This window comes from Psammomys obesus, unplaced genomic scaffold, assembly GCF_907164565.1.
Source record: "Psammomys obesus unplaced genomic scaffold, mPsaObe1.curated_primary_1811, whole genome shotgun sequence".
In the NCBI taxonomy this organism is placed as follows: domain Eukaryota; kingdom Metazoa; phylum Chordata; class Mammalia; order Rodentia; family Muridae; genus Psammomys; species Psammomys obesus.
This window is the reverse complement of record NW_026585626.1, coordinates 15,688,694-15,702,203: the sequence shown is the minus strand read 5'-3', so window position 1 is coordinate 15,702,203 and position 13,510 is coordinate 15,688,694. Positions and strand designations below refer to the sequence as shown.

At 42.2% G+C, this 13,510-nt stretch overlaps 1 protein-coding gene across 6 annotated transcripts in view; it reads right to left on the bottom strand.

The window, feature by feature from the left end:
* Ascc1 (activating signal cointegrator 1 complex subunit 1) overlaps window positions 1–13,510 on the bottom strand; it is a 92,137-nt gene that overhangs the window by 52,218 nt on the left and 26,409 nt on the right. For all 6 annotated transcript variants that reach the window (XM_055614466.1, XM_055614457.1, XM_055614459.1 and 3 more), the window contains one exon: window positions 4,329–4,465. In XM_055614466.1, coding sequence (XP_055470441.1) covers window positions 4,329–4,465 — 137 coding nt within the window. The remainder of the gene's footprint in view (window positions 1–4,328; window positions 4,466–13,510) is intronic.

Sequence of the window (13,510 nt, the reverse complement as noted above, 5' to 3'; positions counted from 1 at the left end):
CAAACCTTCGTGCAGGGGATCATATGAAAGAAGGGGGAGTTAGTAAGACCTGGAGAGGACAGGAGCTCCACAAGGACCAAATATATCAGGGCACAGGGGTCTTTCATGAGACTGTTTCTCCAACCAAGGACCATGGATGGATATAACCTAGAACCCCTGCTCAGATGTAGCCCATGGTAGTTTAGTATCCAAGTAGGTTCTCTAGTAAGGGGAACAGGGACTATTTCGGACATGAACTCAATGGCTGGCTCTTCGACCCCCGTCCCCAAGGGAGGAGCAGCCTTGCTAGGCCACAGAAGAGGACACTGCAGCCAGTCCTGAAGAGACCTGATAAACTAGGGTCAGATGGAAGGGGAGGAGGTCTTCCCCTATCAGTGGACTTGGAAAGGGGCAGGGAGGAGATGAGGGAAAAAAGGTAGGATTGGGAGGGAATGAGGGAGGGGGCTATGGCTGGGATACAAAGTAAATAACCTGTGATTAATATAAAAAATTAAAAAAATTAAAAATTAAAAAAAAAAAAGAAACAAGACCAGCCAGGGCACTGAATGCAACTGAGGGGGCACACCTTAGTCCCTCTTAGGCATCCATGTTGAAGTCCTCACCTGTGAGAGACACTTGGGCTAGTTTCTCCTCCCTTGTGATCATTCCCCAGGTGTACTTGCTAAAGCCCTTGCCTGTGAGGGTCTCTCAGGCTTCAGAAGACAGTGGCTGGAGCTGAACAGGGGCAGGCGCCTATTTGTCAAAGCAGATACTCAGAGCCACTGCCCTGTTTCTGTCCTCGATCCCATGGAGAAAAGTCACAAGGGACACATTTGAGCATCAAGAGTTTCCTCAACACTGAATAATTCATTCAAAATCTAAGCTGCATGAGCCTAAGAATTTCCACAAAAATCTGCATTAGACAGCATCCTTTAGTTTCAACAACTAGATCCAGATTCAACTACCCACGTCCTTCAAATACCCACAGCATTGCAACTTCATCTTATCCTGTTTTATAAGTCATGTTTGTTGTAATATTCCAACATTCCAAGTGAAATGCCATCACATGACACCATGGCACAGTCTGTACTGGTCCTCTTAGTTGCAGACTTTTCCTTTGCACATTTTATGTTGGGATCTTTACAGCACAGCAGGCTCAGGTTAGAAATGCCATTACACACACACACACACAAAAAAAAAAAAAAAAAGAAAGAAAGAAATGTCATTACACATTGGCATACTCCCTAAGGGTACCCACTGCAAAGACGGGGAACCTAAGTAAAAAACAAAACATAATTTGCTCACCAAAGCTTAATACAATTTTCTTTAAGTTAAGTCTCTTGCATTTGGGAAACTGGTCTTGTCTAGGCATGCAGACACCTGAGTCTGACCCTAATCTGACAATCGCACACGTGAGTTCAAATTGTAAATGTTTTCAAAAAGCGCACTCAGCAGGGCAGTAGAAGAGTGGGGAGGCTCGATTTGTTTTACTTGCTGGTCTCAAATCTTCCCAGCTTTTTGAAAACAGCATCTTCAAATATCTTTCTGCATGTATGACAGTTTTTTGGCAGGGCAACTTTGTCCTATTTCAAGAGCTTTGCTGAATTTGAAAAACTACAATTACCATTTTCATCCTGTCATGTCAGGGTCTTAGGTTCTTTATTCCCAGTGCACACCGGCTCTGACAATCATCCAGACTCCAATTTGGCAAAGGCACTAAATACCCAAAAGGGAAGAGCTCAGCTAGGTCTGCCCAGAACTTAAGATTAAAACTCAGTGATTAAAATCTGTAGTCTGATTTTCTTAAGATAAGAACAAATAGTTCAATACATAAATATTTTATCTAACTCTACATTTTTTTTCTTAGCAGATTATCCCAGTGGCAGCCAGAAAAATGCAGCTACTTTCAGTTTAGTTTAACAGAAAGAGAACTAGCAATATATTGAAGTATGAGACCTTTAAGTATTTTTATTTTATACAAAGAAAACTGCAACTATATAATGATGAGCTCCAAATTATTTTGAGTTTTAAGTAAGATTTAAAAAAATAAATCAACAAACATAGAAGTGCACACCTTTAATTTCCCAACACTGGGAAGGCAGAGGCAGGTGGATCTCTGTGAGGCCAGCCTCATCTAAATAATGAGTTCTAGCACATCCAGGGCTACACAGAGAAACCCTGTCTCAAAAATTAAAACAAAATAGCCATGTTCACCACTGAGCAAAAGATAAGAGCCACAACAGGCCAGCTATTAAATTCAATAGGTTCTTGGCTGTGCTCAACAAAAATATTTTATTTTGTGGAGCCTGGTAGTAAGTGCCTAGCACTCAGGAGGTTAAAGTAGGAGGTCTCATGGAAGAGGCAAGGCTGGGCTACATAAGACCCAGTCTCAAAAAAAAAAAAGCAACAAATAGAAAAAGTATAAGTGACAAGGAGTGGTGATGCGCAACTATAACCCCAATACTCAGGAAGTAAAGCTAGAAGCAGAGGCAGGAGGATCTCTGTGAGTTTAAGGCCAGCCTATTCTACAGAGTGAGCTTCTGGCTAGCCAGGATTACATAGTGAGACCCTATTTCAAAAAAGAAAAGGAGGAGGAGGAGGGAGAGGAACAGGAGCAAAAAGAAGAAAACGGGTAACTGGCCCCAAACAAATCAATGTACTAGAATCTTATGTGAAACACAGAAAAAAACTTTAGATCCTTTTGCCTTGTGCTACCCAATGAGACAGGTGACCCATTTCTACATGGCCATGTTAAAAAAAATATGGTACCTGTAGATAATAATGTGCTTAAAAAAAAAGACACACACAAACAAACACACAGATAGAGCACACACATGCCATGGTGCTTATGTGGGACCACCTCAGCTGTTAGTCCTTGTTTTCCACCATCTGTGAGGATCTCTCGTTGTTCATCATTGCATTCTTTAGCTAGATGGCCCATGAGCTTCCTTTCTCAGCCTCAGCTAAGGCTGGTGGATTTACTTGAAACTCAGAATCTGAAAATAGCCTAGGCAACAGAAAACCCCAGCTACTCATGAGGCTGAGGCAAGTGACTGAGACAGCACAGCAAGACCTTGTTATTCATAAATAACTAGAAAAGGAGATTGAGGAAGAGGAGAGAGAGAAGAAATGGGAAGGGGGAAAGAAGGAGAGAAACAGGAGCATGAGTTCCTCTTTCCTAAGGAGTGCTGCTGTGGCAGACCCTCTCAGAGACAAGGTTCCACTATCCTCCATGTCTTGGTTATGAGCCTTGATAATAAAGATCAATTTGATTATATATAGATGGATCTAGTCATGTCAGAGTCCTTAAAAGCCAACAACTTATTCCTACTGCAGTCATAGAGGTGACAACTGAAGGTACAGAGAAATGCAATACTAGAATTAAAGGTGGAGAAAGAAGCCACTAGATAAATAATGTGGGAAAACTCTATAAGCTAGACTTTAAAGACAAGAATATAAATATTTTTTTCTTAAAACTAGAAAAAAAAAAAATCACAGCTCTGACAATACTTTGATTTCAGTCCAGTGAAATCCATATAAACCTTCTGACACTGACCAGTGAAATAGTTCAGCAGATAAAAGTACTGGTGGCCAAGTCTGAACCTGAGTTTAACCCCTGGACCTAAACAGTGGAAGGGAAGAGCTTACTCCAACAAGCTGTTAAGAGACTTTCACATGTGTGTCATGGCATGGGTATATTTGTCTGTACTTTTCATACATAAACAAACAATAAAATTTCCATGTCATCCAGCTCTCTCACTTAAAGATAAGTCTGTGACTGGGCTGCCCTTCCTCCCAACTCCTGACCCACAGACGGTAAATCAGATGATAAATGTGTATGGTTTTAAGACACTGAATTTGTAGCAATACACTACCCAAACAATGGGATATACTGTTTAAAAATAAAATTTACAATTTTATTTTTACTGTTTAAAAATAAAAAGTACAATTTCAAAAGTGTAAATGAGTGCTTTAAGTCTATTTTCAAACTTTCAGTTGATAGTCCAATGTTAAGTACTACAAATGAATGAATAAGGGCCGAAGAGATGGCTCGGTGGGTAAGAACACTTACTCTTGCAGAGGACCAAGCTTTGTTTACCAGCACTTACATGGTGGATCACTCCAGTTCCAGGGGACCTGAAACCTTCTGACCTTTGTAGGCACTAGGCACATATAAGGTACACATACATACAAGCAAGCAAAACACTCATACCCATAAAATAACTAGGTCTTACATATACTTTAATGAGTGAGTCAACAAACCTGATTGCCATTTCATCTAGCTCTCTCATCCAAAAACCACTTTGATACTGAAAAAGACTCCCTTCCGACTGCTGCCAGCTACTTACTTAATGAATTCCTCTTTACAGTGCTGCAGGATCTCACATGTCTGCTGGATCTCTTGTTCACTTAAAAGCACCAACATTCCAATAGTTAAGTGAAGCTTTTTGGGATTCTGAAAAATGGAGCTGTCGACTCCACGATCCTGTTGTCAGAGGAAGAGAAACAAGAATCTCAGCGCATACAGAAGCAAACGGCAAGAATCATGTCAAAACTGGGCAAGGTGGAACACACTTTCAACCCCAGCATTCAGAAGACCTGCAAGCAGGTGAATCTCTGAATTCTGAGACAGGCTGGTCTACATAGGAAGTTCTGGGCAGTTAGAACTACATAGTGAGACTCATCTGAAAAACAAACAAAAATGTATAACCAGGATAAAGGAGCTTAACCTGAAATCCCAGCATTGGGAAAGCTGAGACAGGAGGATCACTGCAAATTCTAGGATAGCTGGGATATATGAGGGAGGAAGAGAGGAAGGGAGGGAGGAATGGAAGGAGAGAGGAAGTAAGGAAGAAAGGAAGAAAAAGAAAGGAAGGAAGGAAGAAGGAAGGAAGGAAGGAGGGAGGGAGGGAAGGAGGGAGGGAGGAAGAAAGAAATGAAGGAAGAAATAAAGAAAGGAAGGAAGGGCTGGAGAGGTGGTTCAGTGGTTAACAGCACCTAGCTGCTCTTTTAGAGGACCCAGTTTCAGACCCCAGCAGATAGAACCAGCTCACAACTGGCTGTAACTCCAGTCCCAGAGGATCTACCACCCTCTCTGGCCTCCATAGGCACTAAACACATGTGATACACAGACATACATGAAAGCAAAACACCCATATACATTAATAAGTAAATAAAAAATGTTCAAATATACTAAACAATACAAAAGCAATTATTAAATTAAATAATATAAAAACAAATATTCAAATATATATGTTGGGATTCAGACTCAGGGCAAGTAGCTAAGGTACCCAAAGCCAACCTGACCTCCAGCATTCCTCGGTCCCTATCTGTTACAGGGTGTGACTGGTATACTAGCCTCTCTAACCTGACTTTACAGCCCAGAAGCAGATGACCACCACCCCTTCCAGGCTTCTCTGGCTCCTTCTATATGGCAGCTTCACTGACCGCTCTCCATGAGGTTGGTGAACCCACCCAAGAGCTGCCCCCAATAAACCTGCATTTATACTTTTAATTTGGCTTGAATTAGCAGAGATAATCCATCAATATATACTCAGGAGTGATGGCACATGCTTTCAGTTCCAATACCCCAGAGGCAGAGACAAGCAGATTTCCATGAATTTGAGTACATAGCAAATTCCAGGCCAGCAGAGACTACAGAGTGAGGCTATGTCAAAACACAAACAAAATCCACAAGTGACTGGCATGAATAGAACTGAGATAAGGAAAATAATCCCATATACACAGGAAATTAGGTCTACATATGGGAAGAGCAAAGGTGGGGCATACTGTAGATAAAACTTAACTCAAAATGGATCAGTGATTTACACATAAAATTAAGCCAAATACTCACTTTGTAGACCAGGCTGACCTTGAACTCAGAGATCTGCCTGCCTCTGCCTCCCTGAATGCTGGCATTACAGGTGTGTTTTGCTACTGAACCTGGCTAGAATTCATTTTCTATGACACTGTACTTGGCAATGGGTTCTTAGATATAACTATAAAAGCATAAACAAAGAGAACTAGAGCAAGAGGACTTAATCAAAATTCACGAATGTAATACATTAGTTGTAGCAAGTGAAAGGAAACCAAGCATGGTGGTGTACCTTTAATCCCAGCACTAAGAAGGCAAGAGGACCATGAGTTCAAAGTCAGCCTAGGCTACATAGTGAGGCAAAGGGAAGCAAAGAAAGAAACTAGGAAGAGGTTAAGGGGAGAGAGGAAAAGGGAAGAGGGAGAGAAAAGGACAAAAAAGAGAGGAGAGCAGAGGGAAGGGGAGGAGAGGAAAATGGGAAGAGGAGGAAAGTAAGAACAGGCAAAGGGAGAAGACGGGAAAGGAGGAGAAGAGGAAAGAGAATAGGAAAGGAGAGGGGAGAAAAAGAGAGAAGAAGAATATAAGAAGGAGAAACAAAGGGGAAAGAGGAAGATGAGGGGAGGAAGGAGAGGCAGAAGGGTGAGGAGAAGAAAGGATAAGGAGAGAGGAAGGAGGAAAGGAAGAGGGGAGCAAAGAAGAGAAAGTAGGGATACAGAGAGTGGAGGAAAGAAGAGAGCTTACAGACTAGGAGACATGTTTGCATTATTTATTAAAGATAGAATATCTAAAATTTATAACTCCCGCAACTCAAAAACAAAGAATAGAGAAGATTTAGATGGAAAACTTCCCAAAGAAGAAACCCAATCAGCTGTAATACCAATGTACAAAAGGTCTTCAACATCGTTAATAATTTAGAGAAATGCAAAGCAAGCCACAATGAGGTACTAACTCTCAAAATAATACAGGGGTTGGGGAGATGCAATACTGACAAGGTTGCCAGAAATAGCAACCTCAGGCAATGCCAGGAAAGTAAAGTAGTTCAGTTCAGCCACTATAAAAAACATGCTGGCTGAAAAGTAAAAGAATTACCACATAACCAACAATTCTACTCCTAGGTACATGCCTAAGAAAATGAAAAGAGACTCAATCAGAAACATGCACACACACATTCCTAAAAGTACTATTCACACAGCTAAGAAATGAGACAAGCCAAAATGCATATCAACAAATGAATGGTAAACAAACTGTGCTAACCCAACTGCAGAAACAACAACCTAAACAGGAGTGGCGTGCCACGTAATTTATTATTCCATTATATGAAGTGTCTAGAGTATGAAGAACAAAATACAAATTGGTGTCTGCTAAGGATAGGGGTGGTAACAGACAACGGTTAATGGGTGTAGGTTCCTTTTGGAAAGATAAAATAGAAAGTGCTACACAGCTGATAGTTGTGAACTGTCAATGTATTTATAATGCTACTGAACCACTCATTTTAAGATGGTTAATTTGACGGGCTTAAGACAGGGAAGAAGGCTTTTGATACAAAGCACTGACTCTTCACTTGGCCCCAGCACAGTCCAGTGAGTGGCTAAAGCAAGACAAATGCCGTGACTCTGCCTTCATGTTGTATGTTTCCTTTACACTTGAAAACTTTGAGTCAGATTCTTGTTCAAATTGCAAGTTAATCACTTAAGGAAGGTTCATCTAAATCCTCCTCTACCCTGGCTAAAGACACCAAGATCAGAGGAACAAAAGTATTTTCTAGAGTGCTGGGACAATTACAAGTCCCTGGAATGGCAACTGGAAGTCACCAGGCAAAGTTCTACACCTGCCAGAACAGTGACACAGACAGATCATCTCAAAACAAGGCTGTCTCTCCACCCATTAAGCTAAGCAGGAAATTGCCTGCCCAAGCAATAAAACTTCCCAGAGTGCAGGAGCCCGACAGAACCAGGCATGGTCTGACCAAGACTAGCTACACAGACCTCACACCCATATCCATATTCTTCACCTGTAACATGTGAACCTAAGGCTACTGCTGGTACCTGCCAAGGTGGGACGAGGAAGCTTGATCCCTCTTTTCCCAGTGAATAAACTCTTTTCTGGCCTTTCAGCATTACATTTTCTGGACTTTCTGGACATGATTTGTTGGGACTCCCAGAAGCTATGCCTTGATGGCTGAAATCTCCATTATTATATGAATTTCATTTAGGAACTTGGGGGCAACACTTGGTATTAGAGCCCACAAGGGTGGCTCTGGTTTTAATCATGTTACCCTAAAGAAATAAACAGTAGCACAATAGAACAATTCTCAGGAAAACGAGAATGCACAATTTTAAAGCATTTTTTTTTGTCTATGTATGTATGTGTCTAAGTTTATGTGTACCACATGTACATAGCTACCTATACAGATATCTACCTGGACAATTATCTGATAGGGGGTGTCAGATTCCAACAAACTGGAGTTCAGAGGATGCTGGATCCCCTGAGGTGAAGTTCCTGGTGATCATGAGCTGTCTGACATAATACAGGGATGTAATTCTCTTAACCACTGACCCATCTCTCCAGCCCTGAATGCACAGAATTTTAAATGTTGGTTCAGTAAAAATCTTTTTTGAGATGTGTGTAGTAGCACATATCTGTAATTCCTGAACTGAGGAGTTCACAGCCAGCCCAGGATAAATGATATCCTATTTCCAAAAATGAAGAATTCTTTCTTTTTGGCCTGCCATCAGCTGTGATAATTTCATGGCAACTAAGTCTGTCCTGAGCTCCTAAGAATGAATGAGCCTATGCATTTCCCTCGAAAACAACACTCTATAAAATGTGTTGAGTGTCATGACACCACATCTGTAATTGCAGTACCTGGAAAGCATGGGCAGGAGGATTTTGAGTTTGGAACCAACCTGAGCTATAGAGTAATCTCTAGATCAGTATGGGCTACAAGGTGAGACCCTGACTCAAACAAAACAAAACATACAGGATGTTTTCTATCTTAATAGATACTGCAATATATTCAGATAAAAATACTTTGCATTAACCTAAGTTCTGAGGGCTGAACCTGAGGCTCTGTGGTAGAGCGTTTGCCTACCAAAGCAAGACTCACTCTCCAGAAGTGCAAACAAATAGGTTCTACCAAGCACAAGGACAAGTTATCAGTGACTATGGACACAACATGTGGTCACACCAAAAACAGTCACCCTTCCCTGGAATTGGCACTGTTTACATTTTCATACCTTCGCCTCTGAGAAATACAAAAGATGAATACACTTCCTAAGCCCTTTTAAAATTAAAGCGCAATTCATTTCACATACAATTGGCTGCTTTACCATGTACAATTCAGTGGTATTTAAGCATATTTATGCTGTGTAACCAAAAGGCTCTTTTTACTTTCAAATCTTTTTTATCTCCTCAAAACACTCCATATACATTAAGTAATCACATCCTGTCCTTTGAGGCAGGATCTAGTGTGACTTCCATATCTGGATTTTCTGATAGAGTTGCCTGTTCTGCATACAGGAATCATGCAACAGACAACCTCAATGACTAGCTTTCTTCACTTAGCATAGTGTCTTCCAGGCTGACCACATCTATGTACCGTAAAGGCACTTTACACCTTAACTATGGTAACTGTCATAATTCATTAACTTCATCTGTAAATGGAAAACAAGAAAACGTTGAAACTCTCCTCAAATAAACAGGAGCCAAGCAGGAGGAATTCTAGTTTAGAATCTGAAGTTCAATAATCAGATTCCTTGCCTAATAAGGCACATTTACCACACACAGCTTGTACCCCTGTCTTGGTTTGTCTTATTTTTGCCTTGGCAACAGTAGTTAATAGAGTATCCACTTTCTAGGTATTAATGGAGATTGAGCTATTTTTGTATCTGATGGAGGAGTTTTATTATTCTACCATCAACCCAAATTGCCTCATTTAAAGCAGGTAATTTTAAGGAACAAACAGCTTTAAAACAGGGAGTGGTAGCATTGCCTGTACTGCTAGCACTCTCAGAATGCTGAGGCTATGAGTTTAAGGGCAGCCTGGGCTACATAGTAAAACTGTCTCAAAGTAAACTGTCAAGGCAAACTACGTGCAGGACTTGCTGCACCCAGTGTCCCAGCCCAGGGTGACACCTGCTACATTAGGAAAGGTATACAATGCTCCCTAAGTGACTCCAGTATGCACAACTCCACTACAAATACAACTGGAGACTGTGTCCCTAGCAATAAGTCAGGCATCTCCTACAAACACTTGCAATCCCAAATCCAAGGGAGATGAAAACAGAAGGATTATTGAGGTTTGCTGACCTATAGCCTAGCAAAGATTCAAGCCCCAAGCTCAGGAAGAGATCTGTTTCAGAGCAGGAGGCAGAGAAGGATGCAAAGGGACACCTGATACCCTCTTTTGGACAGCACATGTTTATACACATGTGCACCCACCTACCTACCCACACACACACACTCCCACATATTCAATGATGTACAATTTCACTCACTGAGAAAAAGAAGAACAGTGTGAAGAGGTAAGACCCACTCCTGACCACCCTGGCATTCTCACATTCAGGGCCTACATCCCACCACTGTTACTGCCGTGACTAAAAAAGTACTAGAAGAGAAAAGTCAAGATGAAAATCTGCACAGGTGCTTGCTAAACCAGCTCCCCAAAACCAGAACCAAGCCTGAAAAACCCCTGTACAGAATGAGAGAAGTTACCCAGAGGAAGAGAGGGATGAGTGGATGCTAGCAAGACAGGAACAGGACTAGAGACAATGAAGATGCCAAAGCAGACCAGACACAAAAGGATAAAGGTGCCAGAAAACTGTGCATGCATGTGGGACAGAGAGAGAACTGTACATCTGACTATTTTTATCAAGTTTTACAAAAATGCATAATTTTGTTTTGCTTTTTTAAAGCTATGTTGTTTGCACATACAACATTTCATTATATGTGGGGGGGGGGGGAGGAGCATGTGTCACTAACAGAATGCCTCCCAGCTGGACTGATATTGAGAAAGCATCTCTGTTAGCTTTCAGACTTCCTGCTGGCTCCCAGAAGGATTCCCTGTCCCTGCCACGTGAAAGCAACTAGCAGACACCTTGTGGGAAGGAAAAATTCCAATTCACTTTATTATGTCATCCCATCCATCTCCACTCCTTTAAAACCAGAGACCCTATGGGACTAGATAACCCAGAGCCGATTTGGCCAGTATGTCAGGCAGTCTGAACATGGCAGTGACAACAATGAGAAGGTGTCCCTCTAAGGAACAGTGGTTCCTTTCCTGGACTTTCGAACTGTTCTACTGTTGCCAGCTCTCAACACTGAAAGTCACAATCAGCTCATGAAAAGCTGCTAAACAACATCCTTAAAATGAACTGCCAACTCTCACTCTAACTTTCCCTATTTAGAACATCAGATAATAAAATTATAGATTTCATCCAGTGAAATTTTGTGAAAATCTGATTTTCACAGTCCATGCTGTATAAATTGATGACATGACTCCTCCATGGTATAGTTAAGGAAAGGGGTTTTTCTTTTTTTCTTTTCTTGGAATCTCTGCTTTTATTTATTTAACTTTTCATGGTTTCTTTGTGAATTTCACATCATGCACCTCAATCTCATTTACCTCCCCATTCCCTTCATATCCACCCTCTACCCTTGCAAACCATCCCCCCAAAAAAATAAGAAAAAATTTTTTTTTTTTTTTTTTTTTTTTTTACAAAATGCAATGTAATTTTACAAAATTACATTGTGGAAGCTATAGTGTATCACAGCATGTCCCAGTGTTGTCCACACTGTTGGGCTTCAGACTTGGACAAGCAGCTGAAGGCAACCAAGGCAGGGCTGACTTCCAGGCTCTCCAAAATCCATCAGTCCCTACCTACTGCAGGATGTGGCTAGTATATCCTCCCTTCTATCCTGAGCTCCCCAGCCCAGGGACAAAGCTTCTCCTTCCCCAGAGGCTCTTCACTATATAATCCAGACATTTTGGTGCTCTTTTCTCTTCCTTCTTTCTGAGTTTCCTCTCTCCTTCTTCCTGTGTTTCTTTTCTCTCTCTGCATTTCCTTTCCTCCCTCTCCCTCTCTCTGTACACACAAAGGCCAGTGAGCTGCTCCCAATAAATCTGCATTTATATATTTTAACTTGTCTTGAATTAGCTCATTTCAGCACCTCAAGCACATTTATTACACACATCTTTTTTAATTTTTTTTAAATTACACTTTATTCACTTTGTAGCCCAGCTGTAACTCCCTCCCTCTTCCCCTCCCAACCCCATCCCTCATCTCCTCCCATGCCCCTGCGCAAGTCCACTGATTGGGGAGGTCCTCCTCCCCTTCCCTCTGACCCCAGCCTATCAGGTCTTATCAGGACTGCCTGCATTGTCTTCCTCTATGGCATGGTAGCTCCCCTATCAGGGGGAGGTATCTTTACTTGCAAATGTTCACTACAATATGTCATTGGTCTGGTTCAAAGCCATTTCTGCTATACTGCCAACAATCTTCACAGTGACTCCTCACAGATATCCTATTGTTACCCTGTACCATGAGGTCATGGAGCTTTGGATCTGTAGGACTGGCCCCTTAATTCACTCTAGCAGTTTACAGATGAAGCAGATGCTGGGGTGGGCCAACTCAAAGCCCTGGATCTGGGCCTGGATAGTAGCTGAGTTGGTCAGCCTGCCCATCTTCCTCACCCATACCATGACAGCAAGCTCTCCAGTACTGCCCCAGCTAGCTCAGCCAATGCCAAGCTGTCAAGAAGCAGAGCCATCTCTCCTGCTCTCATGACCTCAGGGCTTGCTCACTTTCGCCTTAGCCACTACAACCAGCTCTACTGTGCCGCCCAGGCAAGGTGCAGAGCCCACTTTCTTGAGTGCTGCAGCTGGTAAAGGGTGGGGCCAGCTCTCCTGCCTGCTACAGGTGGCTAGGGTAGTAGTGGAGGAGATCTCCAATGTCTTTTATTGTAGCTATGAGAGAAAGAGAAAAAACAGCTAGAGGCATCTGGAAGAGTCCAGAACAGAGAAAGTAGTAGTCTAAGCATGACCAGCAGACTGGACCTGGCCAGGGCTATTTACGATAAAGGGGAGAACATAAGAGGATAGAGAATAGAGAATGCACAGTGAAAGAAGTAAGAGCAGAACACACACACACAGAGAGAGAGAGAGAGAGAGAGAGAGAGAGAGAGAGAGAGAGAGATTGTGTTTAGGGGAGGGGAGAAGGGGAGAAAAGCTAGCATGGCCTTTGAAATATGTAACAGGCACTTGTGAAATGGAGGGAGCCTAGAGGTGAGCATACACGTTGATATCCTGATAGATGCCATAGTAGCCATATGTCCCTTCTGCCAGATGTAAGAGAAATTACTCTCTTACCCGTTTCACAAGTTCCTGAAGAATGCCGGCATTTACCTAACAGCCAGAAATCCTCCTATAGACTAGGTTGAGCTCACTAAACTTTTTTGTAGAATTCCAGGAACTGAAGTTTCCTCTGGAAACTCATACATGAAGAAGTTTGAAAGCTGTTGTAATTAGCCACTGACTTGCCCATGTCCTGAGTGAGAAAGCCCTGACTGCACTGATTTGGGGAGAAAAAAAGGGAAGGAGGAAGGGAGGGAGGGAAGGAGGAAAAGACAGAGGGAGGGAGGGAGGGAGGGAGGGAGGGAGGGAGGGAGGGAGGGAAGGAAGGAAGGAAGGAAGGAAGGAAGGAAGGAAGGAAGGAAGGA